At 45.4% G+C, this 23,404-nt stretch overlaps 1 protein-coding gene across 2 annotated transcripts; it reads left to right on the top strand.

Annotated features, from left to right (window-relative positions):
* The first annotated feature begins 7,480 nt into the window (after positions 1–7,480).
* LOC146199512 (sulfotransferase ssu-1-like) lies at positions 7,481–14,620 on the top strand. 2 transcript variants are annotated; one of them, XM_084595007.1, is made up of 3 exons: positions 7,481–7,663; positions 11,742–11,818; positions 13,465–14,620. In XM_084595007.1, exons 2-3 carry the CDS (start codon positions 11,774–11,776, stop codon positions 14,428–14,430), a joined length of 1,011 nt encoding a protein of 336 aa, XP_084451133.1. In that variant the 5' UTR covers positions 7,481–7,663; positions 11,742–11,773; the 3' UTR covers positions 14,431–14,620. The 2 variants fall into 2 exon arrangements, with proteins under 2 accessions (XP_084451133.1, XP_084451132.1); XM_084595006.1 differs by having other exon boundaries at positions 11,742–11,830; positions 13,465–14,619.
* Positions 14,621–23,404: the final 8,784 nt, after the last annotated feature.

Below are 23,404 nucleotides of genomic sequence, written 5' to 3'. Positions count from 1 at the left end.
TTCGCCGCTGCGTGTCCCCCCCCCCCCCTACCTTTTTCCTTTGTGGCGGCGACGGTGTTTTCCGGTGTAAGTGGATCGCGGTGCATACATCCTAAGCCGAAACGGAGAGCCACGTTGACTTGACTCGCTAGCGGCGTCAGCGGCATCAGTCAGTCGCTGCTATCTCTTCGCTGCGCAACGCTCCTACAGGTCCATACGCTGCATTACGCGAACTCCTGATCCACAAAGCTGCCTTCATGACAGTCAAGAACTGTTAGTGGAGTGTTTCTTGAAGAAATACGTGTGAAAAATAAAATAAAAAAGTTGTCTTTGCCTCAATCTATCGAAAAGCTGGAACAGCCAATGAGATATGCTCGCATTAGGAAGTAACGTAATCGTTGGTAATTTTTCTGTTGTAATAAAAGTAGAAAAAAAAAACGCGCGCGCTGATATATGTGGGTGTGCGTACTTTCCTTTTCATAACGCGCTGACCGCTTTCTTTTTTCCCTGGTGGGGGTGGGGGGGGGGGGGGGGGGGTGGAGGCATTTCCATTGAAACACACGAGGCTATATAGTGTTGACGGTAAGCTAACCGCCCCTCCCCCTCCCCCATTTTTGTTTTTATTTAGAATAGCAGCTTGGGCGTGTTGCTTATGCATCTTGAGGTGACAGCGCGGAACGTGGACGGGAGCACAAGGTCAGAAGACGACACAACGAATAGATTGATGTTTTAGATTGAGCTCCTTGTGCTATATACAGCAACATGAGCAGGTGGGCTGAAGGCGAATGCACCAGCGCTGGTAGTAAGCGTACATTGGTAATGGTACTCCAGCTACAATAACTACCGCGAGCTCTAGTTTCAAGTCAGTCTGCGCTCTTGTTGCGACATTTTTAGCTATAAGGTGCGTTGAGAAAGCGGACTGCCATACTAGCAGCACTCGAGAGCGTGAGTGCAACATATTTCTGAAATATATTCAAAATATATGTAATGCCTCCCTGAGGGGTAATGTAAATAAAATAAATAAATAAACATATTCTGAGCAATAAGACGACCAGAAAAGTGCGACATCACGAGCAGTTATCTAAATATGCGCCGCTTTGCAACTAGCACATGTGTTTCTTGACAATGATTTCATAATTTGAAATTTGCCAGCCCCGGAATTCTTTTGACATGTCTGGGGAGCGTACAATGAGATGCCCTTTTTGGTTCGTCTGCGGTTCCAATGAAGAGGGGGGGGGGGGGGATCGCCCCATTTAGACAAGTACTGGCGAACCTACACCGTTTGCGAACATTGTCCCCACGAATGTGTGAAGGGTTTGTTTCATCATTGATGGAAAAAAGAAAAACAGCCCGAGGAAACAGTACGGAAAATCGAAGAACTGACAAACATGGCTGTCAATCCATTCTGTAGGTAAACCCTCGTAACTGCCATAAATAAAGCGGGTACTCCAAAGCACTTTCCATGCGCCGCGACGTCAACGCCGCCGTCACGGCAGGCGTCGCAAAAGGGGAATGCACCTGCATGTTCGTGGTGCTGGCTCGCTCACCCTCTCGCGCGGACTGAGATAATTTGAAAACCGTGAAGAAAACTATTCTGTGAAGAAAAGAAGCAGGGGGAGCTAAGTGGACTTCAGGACGAGAAGAACGGAGTAGGGGACAGCCGCGCAGATCACAGCATCAGAGCTCGCGATGCACGCATGCGCAGACCGGCTTTGGCTGACGCGTGCGACGACGTTAGCGCGGCAGTGCATGACGCATGTGTGTTTGGAGTCGGGGCTTATGTATTCCAGTAGTTCCCTTCACCCCACGCCACTTCTACCCCCTACATGACGCAATTTTGGATGTACTTTGGGGAAGTGGTATGCCTTTATACTTTCTTCAATAGCCACACTGAGAGAAAAAACTTGACGAATGCTAAGCAGCACAGGCATCGGAATGTATTCATTTTCATGTTATACAAAACATTTTCCCAGTGCATGCCCAGATTATTTTGGTCAATTTTGGTCAATCTAGTCTGAATTTACTAGCTTTTGTAGGCTTACAAAAAGCGGCTATGAGCTTTAGGCACACTGTCTCTCTGCAATGCTGTTTCTTGGGCTAGTTGCTTTTGTAGGCTTACAAAAAGCGGCTATGAGCTTTAGGCACACTGTCTCTCTGCAATGCTGTTTCTTGGGCTAGTTGGTGGAGTTTGCTCATTTTGACAAAGCGCAAAAAAGAGGCAGGGATGGTCGAGAGACATGGGACAAAGCGCTTTGCCTGTCCCTCGTGCCTGTATATTTTTAGCCCTTGCCCAAAATGACCAGTCCCTGTCCTTCTCTCTTCCTCTATCATGAGATAAATCATGGTGGCAATTCGTTGACCTCACCCCAATGTTTTGTTGTTTCACTATGCCATGCAGCGTTTCAGCAGGATTAGAGTTGAACAATGGCAGAGCTGGTTCAGGGCCCCTTGTTGCACCTAACCCTTATCCTCCTTTTTTTGTCCACACAAGAACTCCTTGGAATGACTTTCCAATCAGTCGGCTGAAGTATGCTCGCGAACGCTCAAGATGCAAGTTGATAGACCCTTGAAGCAATTTCTCTAAACCAAGAAAATGGCAGATGCTGCGAATATTTATGCAGTTTCTTCTGCGGCGATGCTGTTTCAAGTCATTTTGTTTTTTGGACATTATGTTTCCATTCCCTCCCATTCCCTCCCATTTATTTCCGATTTTATCATTGCAAAGGAGTGGAAATTTGTTTTCCTATCACTAAAAAAAAAAGTTGTCTGCAAGGCGTGGTCGCCATTTGTTATCTGCGCACAGCAAAAATGGGTGATGTTCGCTACACGTGGGAACGAAGCTATAGCGATAACTCGGCGCGGTCAACTGTGGGTTTCACCGCAAGGTCTCGACATACAGCTGTCTACATCGAATTGACGTCGTATTGTTATCAAAAATCATTTCGAAACGGATTGAACAGGTTCAGCCCAGTTCGTGAATGCACCTTCGTGCAAGACTCAGGCTCCTATCTCCTGAGGGAAGCAACAACTGCTGCCTTGGTAGATATTGCCGCGTGTCTTCTGCGTGTTTGCTTGGAATTGCTTTCGCACTGCTAGCTGTGCTACTATGCTTATATTTCTGAATCTTTTTGAGTAAGACCACGTGGTTCCTTGATGCTAAGCAGTAAGGATTACAACTAGCGTTAGTCTTTCGTTTTATTTTCTTTTACTGCTTTGCATGTTTGTTATCGGAAATGCTTTCAGTAAAAAAAGAAAAATGCCGCTGGTGACCTCGACGTCAAAACTGCGCGCCGAATCAGACTGTCATGTGATTTCCGCTCCACACATCGTCGCATATTTCATTTCGGTGGTGTCAATCGATATTCAGCCATTCGGAGGCAAAAATTCTGAGCCTCCTCTACTTACTTTACTAAAACTAACTGACGTGTTCGAAGGTGTGAAGAAAACGATGTCCTATGTCAAAACCAAACGCGACGTTTATTTACTTTTTTTTTCCGATACAAAACCGGAATGAGGTGCAAGAAACACCCAAAAAGCTTGGAATTTCACTGCGATGACTAATCGGGGATGACCATGTGCGCTTGTAAAGGGAGGCTGTCATTGTGCTAATAAATACGTTCGATTTTTTTCATTGCGGCAGTCTAAAAACAGTGGCGATGTGCGTGTGCCGCGATGGATATCAGTACTCTGTTCTGCACGACCGCCCGATACAGACACGCGCTTCATTCCGTCAACCCACCACATGCACTAAATGTCCGCGAAAGCGTTTACGGTGCATTGCATAATAATAACAATAATAATAATAATAATAATAATAATAATAATAATAATAATAATAATAATAATAATAATAATAATAATAATAATAATAATAATAATAATAATATTATTAAAACAGACCCCTGGCCTTGAAACATGAATCCACGGCTTCGAGGCTTACTATTTGGAGCATAGCGTAGACGCACAGAGAAGTAGAGAGTGCCGGCTGCGCACGCGCATTAGCCCTACTTGGCCCCACTAATGCCACTGCGTGTGCGCCGAAGGAATCCGGTAATTCGGTTTACATGTAGGCAAGCACTTTTCTCTTGTCACAGTGAAATGCGCCCAGCTGCCCTCTCGGCGTCACTTTGTTTATGTTACGCTGTCTGCAGTCGAAACTTCTCTCTTTCCACGCAGCGTAGTGTGGTGAACTGTCCCACCTTTGCGAAGATGTCCATACACGCTTCGTAAGTGACCAAATACAATTAGACAGACGTACAACGGCTGTTACGTTTCATTACGGTGATTATCGGTGATGACGTCTGGTTTTTGATTATCTATGAGCACATATTTGTAATGTTTATAAGCATGAAAAGCACTGAACCAAAACAGTGTACATTCTCATTTCAGCTAAACCTCGACATTCGGTTTAGCAGCGTCGAATTCCTTCGTTTCTTTTTTTTTTCATCTGTACTCCGTATGTGACGTCGTCCTTTTGCAGTTGTATTTCTTGTAGCGGCTGCGAAGCTACATTCAAAACGGTGCTTTCCGAGAGGACAGCTGCACCTAAGCACACGTGTGCCACTGAAAGCTCTAGGGAACAGAGCACGCACCAACGGAGATGTGAAGGAGACAACCAGTCGATACCGCCGGCCGAAACTATTTATTTTGGTCTACTGTCCTATTCCTTTTTCGACCAATATTTGAGGGTCGCATGACGCACATAGCATCTAAACGGTGGATCATACGCGTGGTATGCCAGCTGGCGTATCGTGATGTCATGTGCGAGCATTTTGCCAGCACACCATGCAGCATAACGTGGCGATATCCGTAGCACTCGCTGTCAAACACATAATGTCTACATTTTGCGAGAAATACCACTGGACCAACTGCGCGCACGGATGAAGAACCTCGTCCAAGCAACCTGCAATCTGTCAAGGCATGTCTTAATTTTGATAAATTTGCACTTTTGTCGCCAGCCGAAAAGCAAGCCCGATACATGTAAATTTACCGGAAGATTCTGCGCATTCTGTTTGGATTTTGCTAGCCGTGTCACTTGCTATCCGAGCCTGAAGCGCCTGGCGAAATACGAATGCGTGAGGGAAAAGTACAGGGCCAGAAGCATATTCAGAAAAGCACAAAATAGCGCAAAGCCCCTCAGCGATTGGGCGTGAAGGTTAGCGGCTTAGCACTGCAGGCGAGCGTCCACTGTTCGCACACAATGCAGGGGTGCAAAGGGTGATGCGGTGACCATGTGCAGGCTCTTCGTGCGAGCGAATAGCCCCCGCATAAACCACAGTGTATGCGCGCAAAACATGTGCACGCACGTAGTGTGCGTGTCATGTCTTGTCACCTAAAAAAAGCTTTCACTCCGTGGTCCTTCCCTAATGAACTGTTTGTGTTTCCACTTTGAGTAGATGCGTCTCCTTGTGCTAGGAACCAGCGGTGTCTCGCACCACGTTCTCAATCGAGTGGTGCCTCCAGGTATCCATTCATTCCTTTCACTCCACTGACACTCCCTGCTTTCCTCTATATCATGAATTGTAGCCTCTGCATCAGGTGAGAGAGTTGTCGAAATTCTTCCTCTATGGGATGTTTGAAACCGGATCTGCTGCAGAAAAAAGTTGTTTCGACAGGCAATGAATTTTTGAAAAGTGTGACACTCGCCTCACAAACAGCAATGCAAATAGCAACAAGCAAGACACTTCACAGCACAAAAGTAGTATAGGTGGGTTGCTGAAACCTAGAAGTCAGCAGAGCAAAACCCCTTCACCATGGCAGCCAAACCTGTTTTGAGGGCAGAAGTTGGGTGCAGCGCAGAATACTTCTATGTCCAGCCTGATGTCATGCGCGAACGTGTTGAGCAGAATTCCTTCACTATTGAGAGCCTGGAGGAGGTAGGGGCAGGGGAGGTGTTATGAATGGCACTCACAAACGGAGGGGTTCTTAATCCCATAATTGCGACAAGAAGAAGAGGGGTGCAGGAAATGTACGTGGCCATTATTACCACAATAGACGTCTCCTGCACTGCACCAGTTTTGTGCCCCCAAAACAGGTTTGGCCGCCATGGTGAAGGGGTTTTTGCACTGCAGAGAAGCTGACTTCTAGGTTTCTTGACTAGCTTCAGTACTTTGAAGGAGTGTAGTCACGCGCGCCTCTCCTGGCAATTGAATGAACTCACACTTCTGCTGCTTTTACCTAGATGGCGCTAGCAGTGAAAAACCTTTAATGACCGAATACAGGTGCAAATACTAATTATCACCATTGTTTGTGCTTCTTATTTTAACTTTATTTTACAGTAATACAATATTAAAAAAAAGCCAACTCAAACAAGGCTCACGTTGTTGAGTATGACGGCCTTCTCCATTGAATGTCGTGTACGAAAAATTGATTATATTTGAAGGCTCAGTATAATCGTGCTAATTGTATAAAGCGCAATTTGCGATCAGGGTTCACAAATAACGACTATTCTAGTTTCGCCATGCATGATTCCTAGGCTGTAGAATGAGCGGTTTTTCTGGTCAAGCTATGCGATGTGAGGCAGTATTACGGAAATCTTCAAATTGGAAAGGTAATTAAAAACGAACTAGCGAATAAATTTCGATGAAACTTCGTACACTCAACTATTATAATGTGCGCCCGAAGTGGTAAAAATTTTACTGCTGTGCACGTTGATAAAGCGCAGATATTCGTGCCCAAAATAGCCAAACTTTACCATGTTTAAAAGGCTGCCGATCAAAGACTGATTAAATTAAAACTAATTACGCTTCAGGTTTCATAATATAAGTACCCATTCTATGTGTAGGCCAAAGGAAACTGTTCTAAGTGCAGCAGTTTCTTCAGCGAACTAATCCGAAGTAGGGTATATCAACGACGCTAGCGAATTTGTCATCTGCAAAACCACCTCTCATGCAGTTGATAACGTTGACACACTAAAGCAGCGCACATCATTTGACAGAGAGTATATTAAGCTTTCGAATGATGCCTACATTGTGATGTTCGAAAAAGAACAACGCGCAGAATGCTCACGCAAACATTGCCTAAAATGGCACATTCGCGCTGCCGGAGTGGGACCCCCGCCTTAAAGTCCGTCAAATCACTGCACTGATGCAGGAAAAGAAAACCAACTTCATTTCAGGCACAGTTTTCTCTCTTTTTTTTTTTTTTTTTTTTTTTTTTTTTTTTTTTTTTTTAAGCTTCCTTAGCAATTCTTCATGTGACCAGGTCACCACCACGCGAAATGACCGCGAACACCACCGCGACTTCGGTGACGGCACTCTCCGCAATCGACGCTCCGTTTACAAAGAGAATCCTTAATCAACAAAGCGAACAGTGATAGCTAGAGCTTACAAAGAGAATCCTTAATCAACAAAGCGAACAGTGATAGCTAGAGCTTGTGCGCCTCTCGTCAGCGCGCTGTTCCTTTCATTTCCCTCCTTTCGCCATTCTCTCCCTTTCCCTACCGCTGTGTCAACAGCGCGGCAAATACACTGGCGGCTTCGCAGAAGTGCCCTTGGCTACCAATCGCACTCAAGCCGTCGGCGAGAGCGAAACGAGTCTGGCGAGAGCGAGACGAGCAGACTACTCGACGTTCAGTGCTGGCGGTCGCGCTCCTACGTGTTCGTTTTTTCCGCCCGGCTGCGGTACGAGTTACACCGGTCGAGAAGACTCCGGAGGCCGTTCTGCGAGTTCCGTGTGCCTTGAGGTTTGTTGGCATTTTATGTCCTTTAGTCTGACAATGTTTGCGGGACCTTCAACTGAGAGATACTGGCTGCTCCGTATGACACTTTGAAGTTTGTTTTCGGTTGTTCTTCTATAAATATGCGGCCGTGTACTGGTCATTATATGTAAAAAAAAATGAGAAGGGTTCAACGCTGCTGAACCGAATATGGAGCGAATGCATTAGATGCGGGTCGTCGTCTTCTCATCCTCGACGGGGTCTACGCGACGAGCGGTTAGACCTAGCGTAGTCTTGATTTCGCTATAAAATGGTGCCTTCACGACTACACCATCGCTTGCTCATCGGATCAGTGACGAATAACGCAAATACTTGTGCTAGATATTTGAAATGATGTTAGCTTCATGCAGAACTTTTACTCTGAGAGTATTTTCGCCGTCGAGTTCACCTGTTATGCTCTTTCTTTTCTTTTTTTTTTTCTGCGTTACTAACATGCGTAGCTTAGAACGACGTTAGAGAAGCTTGGGGACGCTTAAGCTTATCGTGTAAAAGCGGAACACGATTGCGTTATCGGACTCCGTTCTAATTTGGTTTGTAGGGTTCTACTCCCCCCCCCCCCCCCCCCCAAAAAAAAAGGAAAAAAGAAACAGTGACTCACTCCGTTCTCATCGCGCATTCCCTAAGCTCGCCTTTATGCAGCTTTAATCCTTCGTAGTCCAATGGTATCGCGCCCTGTTCGTGATCCGAAGGTCATGTGTTTGATTTCCCCCCCCCCCCCCCCCCCCCCCCAAGAAAAAAAAAAAGAACAGTGACTGACACCGTTCGCATCGCGCGCATTCCCTAGGCTCGCCTTTATGCAGCCTTAATCCTTCATGGTCCAATGTATCGCGCCCTGTTCGTGATCCGAAGGTGGTGTGTTTGATTCCTACTGCCATCTAAATTAATCCGATTTTGTTTCCAGCTAGATTACGTTTATTCAGTTATACGACCAGCACTAAGATTCGGCGCCAATCCGAACACTTCTGAAGTGCTGCTTAATTTAATTACTTGCTCCCTCAGGATTTTACGCTCACTACCAGTGGCGTCGATGCCGAATTTCCTGCGAGCCTTAACGTTGCTGCATGAGGTGTAGCAAGCGAATGTTTATTCAGAGGTTTAACAGCATCGCGATGCTCCATTGCATTCACGCATGTTGTGTGGGAGGTGCGCCTTGAAGCTCAGCTGAATCAGGCGAGTAGCACTTTTTTTTTTCCACCTTCCCAGTTATTCTGCTGCGTCGCTTTTTACTTGTGACACTATGAACAACCGTAAGCGCCCAGGGGACGCTGAAGTTAAAGCACTATGATAAAAACGCCTGTCACCGGCCACTAGGTGTGCAGAATGCGCCAGGTAACACTTAAATGAAAGGCTGGCACACCGCAAGCGCATATTTCAATCATGATCAACCAGCTTCACGGACCTGTCTCAGCTTCAGTAGCCCTCACACGGCCTCCATGTGGATAGCTACGCTCGGGGTTGAGGCGTCTTAAAGGTATATGCGTGCTGTCGAGGAAGGTTTCCTCGTTTCGACAAGTTTCCCTGGATTCTGCAGGGAATCGTACACACGCAGGTGCAGTCTGCGACATGCGAAACAGTATGACAACACCCGCTAAAAGGTGTACGTAATGTTTGCGTGTTCGATCATTGTACGCGTCGCCTTTGGGGAATTGCGCATTCAGTGGCGCTCACGCAAGTTTCAGTCTGACCGCGATATGGCTTGCGTCAGGCGGGTGAATGCGGGGTCGCCTCTATACGTGGATGGGGCGGAGAAGGAGCTAATCGTCTACCGACGGCTCTGCGCACGCTCAAACAAAGCGATGTCTCCGGTACAACAACAAAAACATTCACGGCACGTGTCTTGAGAGGAGCAGAAAATTGCTTTCCGAGGGCAGAAGTGGTGTAAGAGCCGCGCTTTACGTGCCCCGTATGGCTTGGAAGCCGCCGCTGCATCAACGGAAGGCAGAGGAAGACGCGGTTACGACTTCTAAAAATGCATTGTGAAACCTAAAGCGTTTTAGAAACGAGTTATGGATGTTTTTGAGCCTGCAAGGCTTAGCGGATTGGAGGAAATGGAGTACTGGCTATTTTAGCTGCCCCGCTGGCGCCGCACTCAAGCCAGGAGTCTGAACCATGTCATATCTATAGCAGAGCAATTCATCAAATAGCATAACTATACGCTAGTTATCTTATCACGCCCCTACCTTCCTAATTCACTTAAATTTTAACTTTTACTGGGCGTAACTCACACTCAACAGACAACTAGCTTTCTTTTCAATGCCAATAATTACTAACATTTTCCGGTTAACGCCGCATTTCTTCAACTCAGTGCATTTATTTGTTTCAAGTTCAAATCGAAAAAAACTTACCTGTGATGATAAGCTAGCAGAAAGAATGAAAGGCAGATTTTGTCCATCAACGGCTGATTTAGCAAGCGAAACGCAAGCTTCGATGCCCTTTATATTTTTACGCGGTACGTCACAGAAAACCCAGCGTTGTCGTCGTTGTTTCCCCGCGAAAATCCGCATTGTGCAACAAAGTCATGGCTTGACGGCCACGTGACCTATAATCCCCCCCCCCCCCCCCCCGATGAATTCGCGTGAAATGTACTGTGAATTAAATGTTGCCACGCGCGTCCAAGTAATTCGTTCCAGTTTCTTTATAGCTTCAGCGTTCGCACTCGGGACTGCGTTTGCAGTGCAAGGCTGCGGGTCTTCGTTCGATTTGTCAGTGCGGAAGCATCCTGGTGGATCACATGCAGTTATCGCCTCATGCCTTTAAACCTAATTCCCGCGCCGTCAATTGCTCCTTTCGCCGCTTGACAATCGTCAGCAGAGAGCGAGGTATAGTCCATTCATATTGAACAATAATTACTTACAGTAATCCTCGGTCTCGTTAAGCAATGCCACGAGCTCCTTAATTGTTTGATTTGTCTCGATGTTGTTATTCCTCTTTTTATTTCAAGGCTCATTTCTGATTTGAGAACTTGTGCGACTCAGTAGATATAAGGAAAATAGCCGACATCAAGTCGTCCGACGCGCTGCATACATGGCGTCGGTGCACCCTGTCCTGTCAGCCACGTTTTTCCAATGTGTGTTTTTTATATATGCGTTTGTTTTACCATCGAGTACAGAATACATTACAGAGGGAAGGGCAATTCACAATAATAGAAAGAGCACAAAGCATAATTTATAAATTAATTGAGCTAAAAATTATTATGGTTAACAACTTTCTTAGAGCATAAAAAGTTCGATGAATATGGAGCAGTGCACCCAAATAGTATAATAAATCAGTTAATGAACGCAAACGGTACCTTGTTAATTAGCTTTGCTTAAGACCGTTTAAACTGAATAGCTCCACTGATGCCAGTTAATAATACTTGTAAGGAATTCCAGTTTTTAAAAGTCCTCGGAAATTATGATTTTGCACGTGTCACAGTATTGCAACGGGGCACTGAGACTTTACTTAGTGACTCCGGCGATGATGAATAAAGGGTTCTAATTGAATCCATTGGGAACGAAGTTCAGTGTTATTTCAGAAAATCTTATGAAACAGAGAAATACGGGTGTGCTTTCGGCGGGCAGCTAGTGGCATGAGGTTTAAGGACGATTTCATTTGGGTGACGCTAGCTGAACGATGGTAGTTAGGGAAAATAAAACATGATGTACGGTTCTACACAGATCCTATCGTGTGCGCCAATGTGACACGTTCAGAATCCCATAGAGACGAAACAAATTCAATTTGTGGCTGTGCACACGTAGTGTATAATAATTTTAGTGATGATGGAGCCAGAAAGATGTTTATTCGAATGTAATTAACCCAGTGTTTCGCTTGCATGGTATGATATATATTCATTAAGTAATTTCCAGGACAGTGTGTTATAGCTATGTGCACGCCGAGATACCATGAAGATTACACTGACATTTTTTAATGTTTAGTTCCATTTTTCAAGTATGACATCAATTAAACAGGTTATTTCGTATGTGCAGCTCGCACGCTTTACTAATGGCGCATTCCGTCAACGACTTAAGCAGACTGATTTTTATTTTTTCTATTCCTTCCGACGCAGGTGGAAAGATCGGCGGGTGAAGCACGTCTGCCATGCCGTCGTCCCAGAACCCCCTCGAAAAGGAAGCCGACAGAAAGGTCTCCGATGAGGTTCGCGACAGTCCTCTCTTCTCAAATCCTCTCAAACTAGGAGTATTCTAGTTGTGCACAGGCATATCACTGCACGGTGCCTCGTATCTTTGTTTTCTAGTTGTCACAAATACGTTCATGGTGCACTTAAAGGCTAAGTTAAACTGCAAACGCTAAATTCCGAAAGACTACGCGGTGCAGCTGTCTTTGCTTATGCGCCTTCAATCGCTGTCGTCAGGCGCTACACGAACGCTCCTAGGTACAAATGTGGCGTTATAAGTATGCTAAGCTGAGACCAGAAATGCTGATAAGCGCGAAGCGTCTAATAAGGTTGATAGACCTGCCACAGTTTGTTCAGCCTCGCCGGGGTGGCGCAGTGGTTACGGCGCTCGACTACTGTTCCCAAGGACGCGGGATCGAATCCCGGCCTCAGCGGCCGCTTTCCTGTGGAAGCAAAAGTCAAGGCGCCCGTATGCTGTGCAATTTCAGTGCAAGTTAAAGAACCCCAGGTGGTCGAAATCTCTGGAGTCCTCCACTACGGCGTCTCTCATAGCATGAGTCGCTTTGGAACGTTAAACCCCACAAACCAAACAGTTTGTTCAGAGCCCAGACCTTATATGTCGAAAAAACTAGTCCTTATAGAAACTTTACTGTTTTTGTTTAGTTTGTTTGGCCGATTAGTTCGGCATTTATACATATTACTCCAGTAACGCTAGTACTCCTGCTTTTGAAGGACGGACAATGAGATTGAATTTGACTGCGATCAGTTCTATCTTGTTTAAGGAAATTGCCTATCTAAATGAAATCTACCGATTATTCATTATCAGATCACATACGTAGCCTGCATTGTTTTTTTTTTTTTTTTACTTAGTTGCTTCATCAACCTTACATGGGTTTGTATTGCACAAATTACAGCGTTCGTAGCTTACCAGTTGTTTTATTCCGATAGTTTGTTCATTTCTTATCGATTCTTATCTTATCTCATCATTTCTTATCTTATCGAAATTAGGCCCTCCAGCCAATCCCATCACCCCGCCATGGTTGCCCGCAGTGGTTCCTAGTACTCAAAGATGGAGGATCGAATCCCGGAGAGGCCGCCTTTCGATGGAGGCGAAAAGCAATAATACGCCAGTGTGCTGTGCGATGTCAGTGCACGTTAAAGAACCCCAAGTGGTAGAAATTTTCGGAGTCCTCCACTACGGCGTCTCTCATAGCCTGAGTCGCTTTGGAGAGTTAAACGCAGTAAACCAAATCAATCCCATCAACTGATTTCCATGATTGCATGGCTAATTTGTATTTAATTAATGCGCTATAACACGAAATTTATACCTTGTCATGGTAGTGAGGACGACAATGCATTAATAGAAGCCATGAAAGTCCTACGCCAACAGCATGAAGGCTTCTTTTTGATACGTCTGCCGCTTCCTTACTATTTTGTGCCCGGCTATAATTCGAATTGGTTTATTGATTCCTCATACAAGCGAGAGGAGGCAGAGACTAAAGGCTATGTGAAAGCCTGACAGAGGTCCCTGCCCCCCACACATAGTATGCCGAGTAGAATATATGCAGAGCAGTCTCTGCTCTGGTAGAATTTTATGTGGTTTTAATTCGCTGATAATCCTATCTTACACTGGTTTTATGCGTTGGTGCTGCAGGCATGCCAACCTGGACCCAAGTACCTCAACGCGTACCGTGACTTTGACGGGCTGTACGTCAGCCATCTGTTCACCGATCGGAACTTGCGCTCCGCCTTCTCGTACGAACCACTGGATGGCGACGTTTTCGTCGTAAGTTATCCGAAATGTGGCACTACGTGGATGCAGCACATTGTGTACAACATATATAACGACGGGGTGCCTCCGGCCAGTGTTCAGGAATTCATGACCGTGACCCCGTTCATGGAGCTTTTTGGAGCCGAGGGAGCTCGCTCTATGCCGCGCCCTGGAGCCATCAAGACCCATTTGCCGTTCAACAAGCAGCCTTACTCGGCGAAGGCCAAATACATCTACGTCACTCGCAACCCGTACGACTGCTGCGTGTCATTCTACTACCACACGAGGAACTTCCCTCCTTACCTGTTCGAAGAGGGCACATTCGATCAATTCTTCGACATGTTCATTGAAGGCAAAGTGGACTACGGAGACTATTTCGACCACGTCTTGTCCTGGTACGAGCACCGCGGTGATAGCAATGTGCTCTTCATCACCTATGAAGACATCAAGAAGGACACTCCTGGTTCGGTCCTTAAAATTGCCGATTTCTTGGGCAAGGAAGAGTACGGTGACAAGCTGAGACAGAACCAAGGTCTGCTTCAGAATGTCCTTGGTGCCATCAGCATCGATTCGATGAAGAAAATGAACGAAGAAGTTAAGACATGGAGCCAGCAGCTAGCCTCGGTACCCCTGGAGTCTCTGCCCCCGGGAGCGAGGTCCCTTGTGGAGTCTGTGGGTGGAAGTTTGCTCACCAAGCCGGCACAGGGGGAGTTCATACGCAAGGGCATCGTAGGAGACTGGAGGAACCACTTTTCGCCAGAGCAGGTTGACCGGATGAAAAAACGAATCGCACTGAAGACTGCTGGCAGTGACCTTATGGACCTCTGGAAGGACACGGGCCTACCTTGAATCTTTGCAACCGTCCAGGTGTACATTTCCTTTGCCGAGCACTCTTCAAGAAGCTTATTATAAGTTACGGATATAAATAAAATAACATAAAACAAAATTTGTGAACATATTGAGGAGGCTCTATACCAAGATAGGGATGTCGTCACAATAAACACTGCACAAGCTGACGAAATGCATCGTATTGACTTTCGCTGCAAGCCGAAGGGAATTCGGTGCAGGTCCTTCGTAAAACTTTGTCACTGTCAAGCACCACAAAAAAGGGCAAGTGGTGTACCTGTGTGCCCCGCCGGGGTGGTACAGTGGTAAGACGCCTGACTACTGTCCGGAGCTCCCGGTTCGAACCCGACCACGGCGGCTGCGTTTCGATGGAGGCGAAACGAAGTGGCGTCCGTGTGCTGTGCGATGTCAGCGCAAGTTAAGATTCCCAGGTGGTCCAAATTACTCCGTAGCCCTCCACTACGGCTCCCCTTTCTCTCTATCCACTTTCTCTCCCACCTCCCTCCCTTCCCCTGCGGCGCGGTTCAGGTGTCCACAGCTACAAGTGTGACAGATATTGCGCCTTTCCTTTCCTGTGAACCAATCAATCAATCCATTGTTTCCCATCAAGACGAGGCGTGCAGTGATTTGCCAACTTCAGTTCTGTCTGTACCCTACCAGAAATGCCCTATCGTCAGGTAGCAGCACACCGTCATAGACAGAATTCGTAGCATATGTAATGAAAAATTGAAACCTTGTCATTATTGGAAGCAGTTTCAATGCAAAAGCTCAATTTTGTTTTAAAGCAGCGCTCAAAATCGGACGCTTATTTAGAAAATTAACCTCACATATGCATTACAACTTTTTGTCATTTTTTTACTTTTACATTTTACTTTTTTTTTTATTGCTTTATTTTGTACATAAAATAATAGCATACAAATCCTTTCTTTCTGTTCAGAATCTTTATTGACAACTATTTTTATTAGTCCAGACTTCTGACACCGACAATGGGGGAGACCAGGCAACTGCACTGCATATTGCATTTGAGAAAGCCTGAAGTATGTTGCGTCGACTCTCACTTCACATCGGGTTTGATGGTTTAATCACGACATCGTACAAATTTGACTTCCTTACCAAATTTCAATATAGTCCATGCGGTGGACGCGGTGGCTCAGTGGTTAAGGCGCTTGGCTATTGAACCGGAGTACCAGAGTTCGAACCCGACCGTGGCGGCCGGATTTCGGTGGCGGTGGTGAAAACGTTTAATAATTAGTTTGGGATCTCAGAGTCGCCCCACTACATGGTCGGCGTCCCTGGTCCGGGACAACGCATGATGAGACCCCGTCTCAAGTCCGTTTAACCGGAGGCTGTTGAGACTCCAGCGAAGAGCAATTGAGAAGGACGGTCTCCCATATGCCTCTCGGGAAGGAGTAGAGAAAGGGGGAAGCTGACGATTTGGAGTAGATGCCCACACCATGTGTAACATATTACAAGTCTCCCCACAGAGCGGGCATCGCTCATCCGTGTTTGGATCGTGGTTTATTATGATTGCAGCACCACGGCCGCTCGATGGGTGCGCCTCCATTGAGCGGCCGTGGCAGCACAGAGTAAAGTACATGTTTAAAGGCGCCTTAAAGTTCGCTCCTCCGTTTCACTCAGCCCATTTGCAGGAGCCGAGAAACGCAAAAGCGTACGTGTGCTGTGTGATGTCAATGCACGTTAAAGATCGCCAACTGGTCGAAGTTATTGCGCAGCCATCCGCTACGGCGCCTCTGTCTCTCTCTACTCTCATTACTATCTTTCTCCCTTCACTTATGGCGCGGTACAAGTGTCCGCCGAGAACGGTGGCAGTACTTAGCCTTTGCTTTCCTATAAACCAATTTGCGTCTTATATGTGGTGCAATGTGCTTCTGATTGCTTTTAGAGAAGTGTGGCGACTCTCTATAAACGCATGCAGATCACGAAACTGAATTCGCACAACGCAAGGCTTGCGCAGGAAACATTTCTTGAACCTATAGGATCGTGGGTGCAGAGTTTTACCTAATAAAAGTTTAGAGCTACAGCGCAAAACATTCGACAGACAGGACTGTTACGTGTGGGAATGCGAAAACATTACAATTCCGTAACACATTTTTCTCATAAGATCTCTCAAGTCATGACTATGATTATGCGCAGTGCTTTTGCAAACTCCACACCTTACTTTACCTAACATTAAGCTTTCAAGTCAGGGTACGGTTTATGACTGAATCGTGAGTCATGACTATGAGCAATATTCGTACAGACGCTCCGCGTTACTGTACGTTACTCAGTAAAGCGTTGACTTATGCTACTCTTCGAAATGATTGAGTCAATGACTATGAGCCATAACTCGCAAGCTTATAGTACGTTTGGTCTCATCATTCATGACTATACATATTGTAACATGTGTGGTGTGACATTCTACACCGGCTCAGTAACGTCATCAAAATTTTCTGCCACGCCGGCTAGCTTTAGGTTATAGTGGGACATCATGGTGTTTTTTGCACTGAAAGCAGCGTCGTACACGGAGGCCACTAGACATATATGTGTGAGTTGCAGTCGAACCTGGATATTTCCTGTGGCTGGCTGCATCTAACACGGCGATTATCCTTCTGAAAATCCCGCACAAACGTATAGGAATGTCGCGCTGTATATCTAACTTCAACTGACATATCGAACTAGGCGTCCCGAATCTGCAAGTGGGGCTTCTAACGTCAGCAAAGCAGGCGACTGGGCGACTTGGTACTTATTTATCTCAAAAACCAGCTCAAAAGAGGCAACAAGAGAACAGAACTAGGCAACCTCTGTCTTGCTATTTGCTTCTGTTCTTGCACGCGTCTTTTCGTCTTTCTTTTTTTTTTTTTTTTCACGATGAGCTTTTCCTAACGGCGCTCTTTAATCACTTTCCGCGCGCGACGACAGGTCGACTGTACGGGCCTTGGCCATCTGCTTGCAGCACAAGGCCGATAGGGAATTCAGGACGTGGTACTAGTTCTCATTTCCTAGTTGTGAGTAATAGCAGGCACATACTTCGTTTGCGTAGCTCTGTGAGACCTTGTGACGATGCTAACATAGCGTGTGCAACTGAAGCTGGCCTTCCCTCGTACTTCATTTCTACACTTTTTCACTTTCATGCCGCGAAAGGAACCAACCGAAAGCTTAAAAGGAAGATTTCGCTTCCGATGTGCGTCCCTGCTGAAGGCGTTGTGGGAGTCATACTGCACCATTATTTTAGCTACAGATTAGTATTCTGTTAATAGTGTACTGGTAACAGTATTTGACATTCTGTAATAGTAAGTGGTTAGTTAATGAGTGAATGGCACCCCGCCTGAGTGACGCAGTGGTTACGGCGCTCGACTACTGTTCCCAAGGACGCGGGATCGAATCCCGGCCTCGGCGGCCGCTTTTCGATGGAAGCGAAAAGCAAGGCGCCCGTGTGCTGTGCGATGTCAGTGCACGTTAAAGAACTCCAGGTGGTCGAAATTTCCGGAGTCCTCCACTACGGCGTCTCTCATAGCCTGAGTTGCTTTGGGACGTTAAACCCCACAAACCACCCAGCCAACCAATCAGTGAATGGCTGGTGATAGTGAGTATAGCTGCACAAGAGTAGGTTACACGACCCAGAGTTAAACTCAGAGTTAAAGGTCATAAACTATCCTTTAGCGATTTATGCAGCCGAGCATAAAGTTACGTTGTTGTTGCAAAAGATGTCAATAATATAGTCTCATTCCACGCATGCACTGCGTCGTTTTCAGCTTGGGCTCCATCGCCGCTTCGCTATCTTCTTTTGCTACGGCGCCAAACAGGTGTACTTGTTATCAAAGACTGGCGATTGTCACCTTTTCGTATCTATAGACGTCAACAATGCCTAAAAAAGCAAAGGTGCATTGTACATAACTGTGACCTCGACCGGGCATAAGTGCTGCCTCTGTCATGCATTCTGCCTGCAGCTGCATCGATTGGTTCCTCGGCCATTTTGAGAATCAATTTGAGAATTTATCAGATTTCGCTTTTTTGCTAGTATTTACCCGTCGACAAAAAAAAATGTTTATCATATATTGCCCCTTCAGCGCCTCAACGCCATCAGCGGTTCTAGAGATCACCGCTGGTGCCAATCGCCACGCCCTTGTATCATATGAACGAGCTTATACATACTGTCATCGAATAATCATCCGAATAATGGACCCATATTCTGGCTGCCCTCGACGATGATGCTAGGGCTTGTCAGTTAGGTTTTCACAAAACATATTATGGCTTGAAAAACCGTTCCTTCTGGCCTGGCCTCTCCTCCAGCATAGCAAAATACGTCGCATCTTGTCTGCGGTGCTAGCGGCTCAAACGGCTGTCCGCTTCTTCTACAGCTGTCCTGTACAGCTTCTTCCTTGACCCACCCCTCCTGTCGCTCTCGTCGACATGGACCTATATGTAGAGATGCAAAATTTTCGGACATTTTAAGTGACTTGCAAAAAAAAAAGCTTTTTCGTGATTCGCATATCCAATTCAAGTGATACGTGCAAATTCGTTGCAACACTACCAACGGCTGCATGTATGTTGCTGGTGTTGTCCAGGACACTACCTTATCGCTTCCTGGCGTCTTAGTCACATCAGTCAGCCTCAGTGCAACTAGTCTTGCCTGTTTATACTCATTAGTAGAGTAATGATTTTGGCGAAGCCAAGACCAATTTTTGAGTACCTCGCCACAGATCCATTCTCCTCTACATGATGCCTCACTTGCATGCATCGAGTTGAGCAAAGCTCCACTCTGAAGATATCGAAAAACTTAAGGTGAGGAAGCGTCAGTTTTGCTTTGTATAGTTCTAGACGGTCTAGAAAATACATTTTTTTGTTGTTCTGCGCCTCTGCAGTGTAGTGAGTAACTTTTTTGAAGCTCATGACTGCGCTGATAAACAACGCTAAAGCTTGGTATTTGTTTCATTTCCTTCACTCCCAATCTGAATAAAAATCCCTTATACATGACAACAGATGTGAAACGCGTCGCACTGAAAAACAATGCTCAGCGTCACAGTAAATGTATACTGCTGGCCTTTTCCACGAGCCGCTTCACGCACAAAAAGTGCTTCCAGACATTAAACTATGGGCGAACATTTCACGTTGTTTGCAACAATACACCACTGTAATCTACTTTCAAGCGCATTTAAGATGTTTCCTTTGTTTCTTTGCTAAAGTACGCATGGAATGACTGCGCAGCCATCTAAGTAAAAGCTCTTGTCTTGTTCCCTTAAATTTCATTGTATGGCAGCGAGATTATATTTCGCATATAGATAATTATTGCACAGCCTTCCCAAAAACAACCAATGCAATCAGCAATGACGGCTGCAAAAAGGCTTGCATTCGAGTAAAGCAGCTTTAGGCAGAAGCATTTTTGGTTTTCTTCCCTTTCATTGCGCGACAGCACATTCAGCCATTTTGTTCCAGCTTTAGCCATGAGGTGAAAAATTAAATTTCATTTGTTGTGTTCAGCCTTTCGCATCAGTGTGACCTGCCTTCAGCCCACTTTCTTTCTCGCAGTGCAAAGACTGAATTAAACATGCAATGACAAAGACGCTGAACAGTCAGGTGACGCGGGTCGACCCTGGCCGTGGTGGCCGCGTTGCAATGCAAGACGCAAGGCGCCGTTGTGCTATTTGATCTCAGTGCAGGCTATTGAATAGCCTGTAATCGCAATATCTGAGCCCTCCTATACCGAGTCCCTCATTGCCGCTGTAGATTGGGGGCGTTAAAAACCATGAAACGTAAAAACAGGTGGTGATAACTGCTGTATCTCGCAGACGCATGCTGTAGCGGTTTGCAAGGAAAAAAAAGGTTATAACCTATATTTATGTTATAACCTATATTTTCCAAAATTTCAGGTATCTTTTTTTCAGCCCTTCACTTATACCTATTCATATACTTATATCTATATTATATAAGGCCTCCTTCATTTGCTTGCACGAGGGAATCGCTGGATCGTCCCCTCCGTTCACCATCTTACGCGCCACACTGAGACCGTTGCCCTGCATAATGGCCTAAAGTCGCAGCCTTCTTTTTGCTAGCCCTCGTCAACCCCATGAGGCCCTTCAAGTGTTTTTCTATATCTGCGGCTGGACCCCGCACATTCGTTAAGTGTAACCTCTGTCTCGGCTGACCAGGGTTATTCGGACCTGAAGTCCAAGTTGCGCACCGAAGCAAACAACCCTGAGCGATGACGATGTGTGTCTACAAAAGAGAAGGAGGAGGACAAAACATCTTTATTTATTTAGTAAGTGTGTGTGTGTGTGTGGGGGGGGGGGGGGGGGGAACCTTAGTCTAAAAGGATAAATCTGCATGTGCACAGGTTAGAAAGACGAAGCGCCACACAAACCTCACAAGTTCACAACACACTTACGTGTTCCCCGGTAATCTTCGTCTTCGCTTGATATCATTACAACGCTCCCTGAAAGGGCATTTTTCTGGTCGCATTCTTTGTTTACATATAAACATATGTACACATTCTTTGCATTTGCATATAAAAATACGTACATTATCTTTGTTTACGTGTAAATATACCTTTTCTTGCCGCAGCGACCTTCAGGAGACCCTTAACTTTCTGGCGCTTTGAGGAAGCTCTACTAGAAATAGACTGACTGATTGTGCTCGTGTCATTCGTACTGTTTGACCTAGAAAAAAGTCGACACACCCATTTTTGTAATACATAGACGCAATTCTGGCCCGCAACTTCCAGGCTACGATTCGCAGCAAAGTCATCGTAAAGGGCGTGCAGAAAACCAAGTGGTACAGCTGTGTCACCTAGAAGTGAGAAAGCGTTCTCCATCTCGAGCATCAGCTGTCGTTTAGCGACCCGCAGCGGATGTGTAACCTGGAGGACGTAGAAGATATATTAGCCCCACTCGCACCTATGGCCTTGTGTTTACCAGAAATAAACTTGGGTTCGCACAAAAACATACATAAAAACTACAAAATCTTTCTCCGTAACCTAGAGCAGGCGATCAAACTCTCAAGTGGGGCCGCTGTTAAACTGTATAATATTGGCGGTGCACGCCCAGCTATTCTTCAGTCCCCCGGAGTGGCAAAACAAAATAAAAGTTTAAGTATGCAAAATAACTAACAAAAAAAAAAAGAAAACAAATCCTGGATAATTTTCTGTAAACATCCAACGCATGAGAATTTCGCAAATTTCGAAAAATGCTAGAGCGAAAGTTCGATATATTCGCCGCAGTGCCGAAAAAAACCATGTGGCTAAATTACGTGCAGTACATAAGGAGCCAAGCTCCATCAAACAATTATGTGAGAAATGGTTCCGAAGCTAAAGCTAAATGGCAGCCACTTTCCGTTTACAGTTTCCCTTCTGACAGCACCAGGATTCAAGCGTGTAGAACAGGTAGATATTTTGGGTGAATATCGTTCTGCAGCTTTCAGTTCGTAACAATCAACAGAATCTTTTCTAAAATACAAAAAGCCAGCCGAGTAACACAGACTGCAGCAAGTGGCGGCACAAACAACTCTTTCAACAAATCAATTATACTTTAAGTGCTGAATTAGTGTTGCATCTATTAGAGAGTGGAATCGCTTACCTAAAATGCAAGTGTGCTGTGTGAATGAAGATGTCTTTTTTTCTGTGCTGTAACCTTCCTGCTGTAACGCCTTTAAGCGCTGCGGGGTAATCTCTGAATTAGGAATAAAGAAAAATACAGTGCTGTTAGCTGTTAAGTAGAATGCGTCTGTTCCTATGAAATTCAAGATGCTTGTCTACGTTTGTGAACTAGTCGTAGAACTATGAAGTTTGAGTATAGGGTAAAATACGCGAGGTATGAAAGAAAGCCAATATAGTTTCATTTTCAAAATCCTGAAAACCGCCAACAAAACCCAGTAGTTATAGCCCCATAGCTCTCACCAGCTGAAATCTTTTGAAAGCGCTCTGAACATCAGATTAACCTTCATGTCAGAAGCTCGTGAGGTTCTTGGCGTTCGTTAACATGATTTCTAGGTATGCTCCACAGCTGAATGTTAAGTTCTTCCTGAAAATACTGTTTTAGAAGTTGTACAAGACTGTCTTGTAGTCTTTTTCGGCTTAGAGAAGGCATATGAAGCAATGTGATGGTTAAGTAGCTTCACATCTGAGGAAGGATATGGAACTGCCCAAAATATTTCTTATCTATAACTGTTTATTTCCTGTGCACCGAGGAAACCTTTCGAGGAATTTCACACGGAAAAATGAAGCACCGCATAGTTTCTTCTTCAAATACAGTGCTCTTTGTTGTAAAAATGAGTTCTCAAAATTATCCTGTGAGCTATAAAAATTGCGTATTCCGTCTATATTGATCTGCAGATCGATTATTCGACCTACAACATATCAACACAAGAAATACAAGTACGGGCCAAAAAAAAAAAAAAAGATCATTGGCAGCATGGGTCGACAGAAAGAGTTTTCAATATCATCCACAGAAAACAGTGGTCGTTCTGGTCTGCTTCAAACGAGGATTATAGACAGATCCTACCCTGCACCTGAATCAAGTCGAATAGCCTGTAAAAATTGAACGCAAGGTTCTAAACAGAACTTTCGGGGAAAAGAAAAATAGGCACTTTCGCGCCTCACATAAATGCGTTGAAAAAGAAAGCTTCCCCGACATCTTAACACACTAAAAATCCATTCAAGCAATCACTGGGATTCTGATAGAACATGCCTTATGCAAATTTACCGCTATGTTGTATGCACGTTCCTGCTTATAATATGGTTGCATAGCGTATGGTTAAGTTATAGGCCACCCAGTGCATAACTTAGGATTGCGCCTTTAATTTAGGGCACACAGAGCATCTTGATGACCAGTCCACTTATAGAAACAAACGAACCTCCATTTGAAAGAACCGTACTTACAGCTTCTGTACCAAAACAAATCTGCTTTTCAGGTATAACGGACTGCCCATCTAGAGCAATATCCACCACACAACCTCAAACCACAAAGCCGTGGGTAGAAAACCAAGG

Source organism: Amblyomma maculatum, chromosome 2 (assembly GCF_055883805.1).
Source record: "Amblyomma maculatum isolate TAMU_Amacu chromosome 2, ASM5588380v1, whole genome shotgun sequence".
Classification (NCBI taxonomy): domain Eukaryota; kingdom Metazoa; phylum Arthropoda; class Arachnida; order Ixodida; family Ixodidae; genus Amblyomma; species Amblyomma maculatum.
Note: the sequence above shows the minus strand (reverse complement) of the source record. Positions and strands in the feature narration are given on the sequence as shown.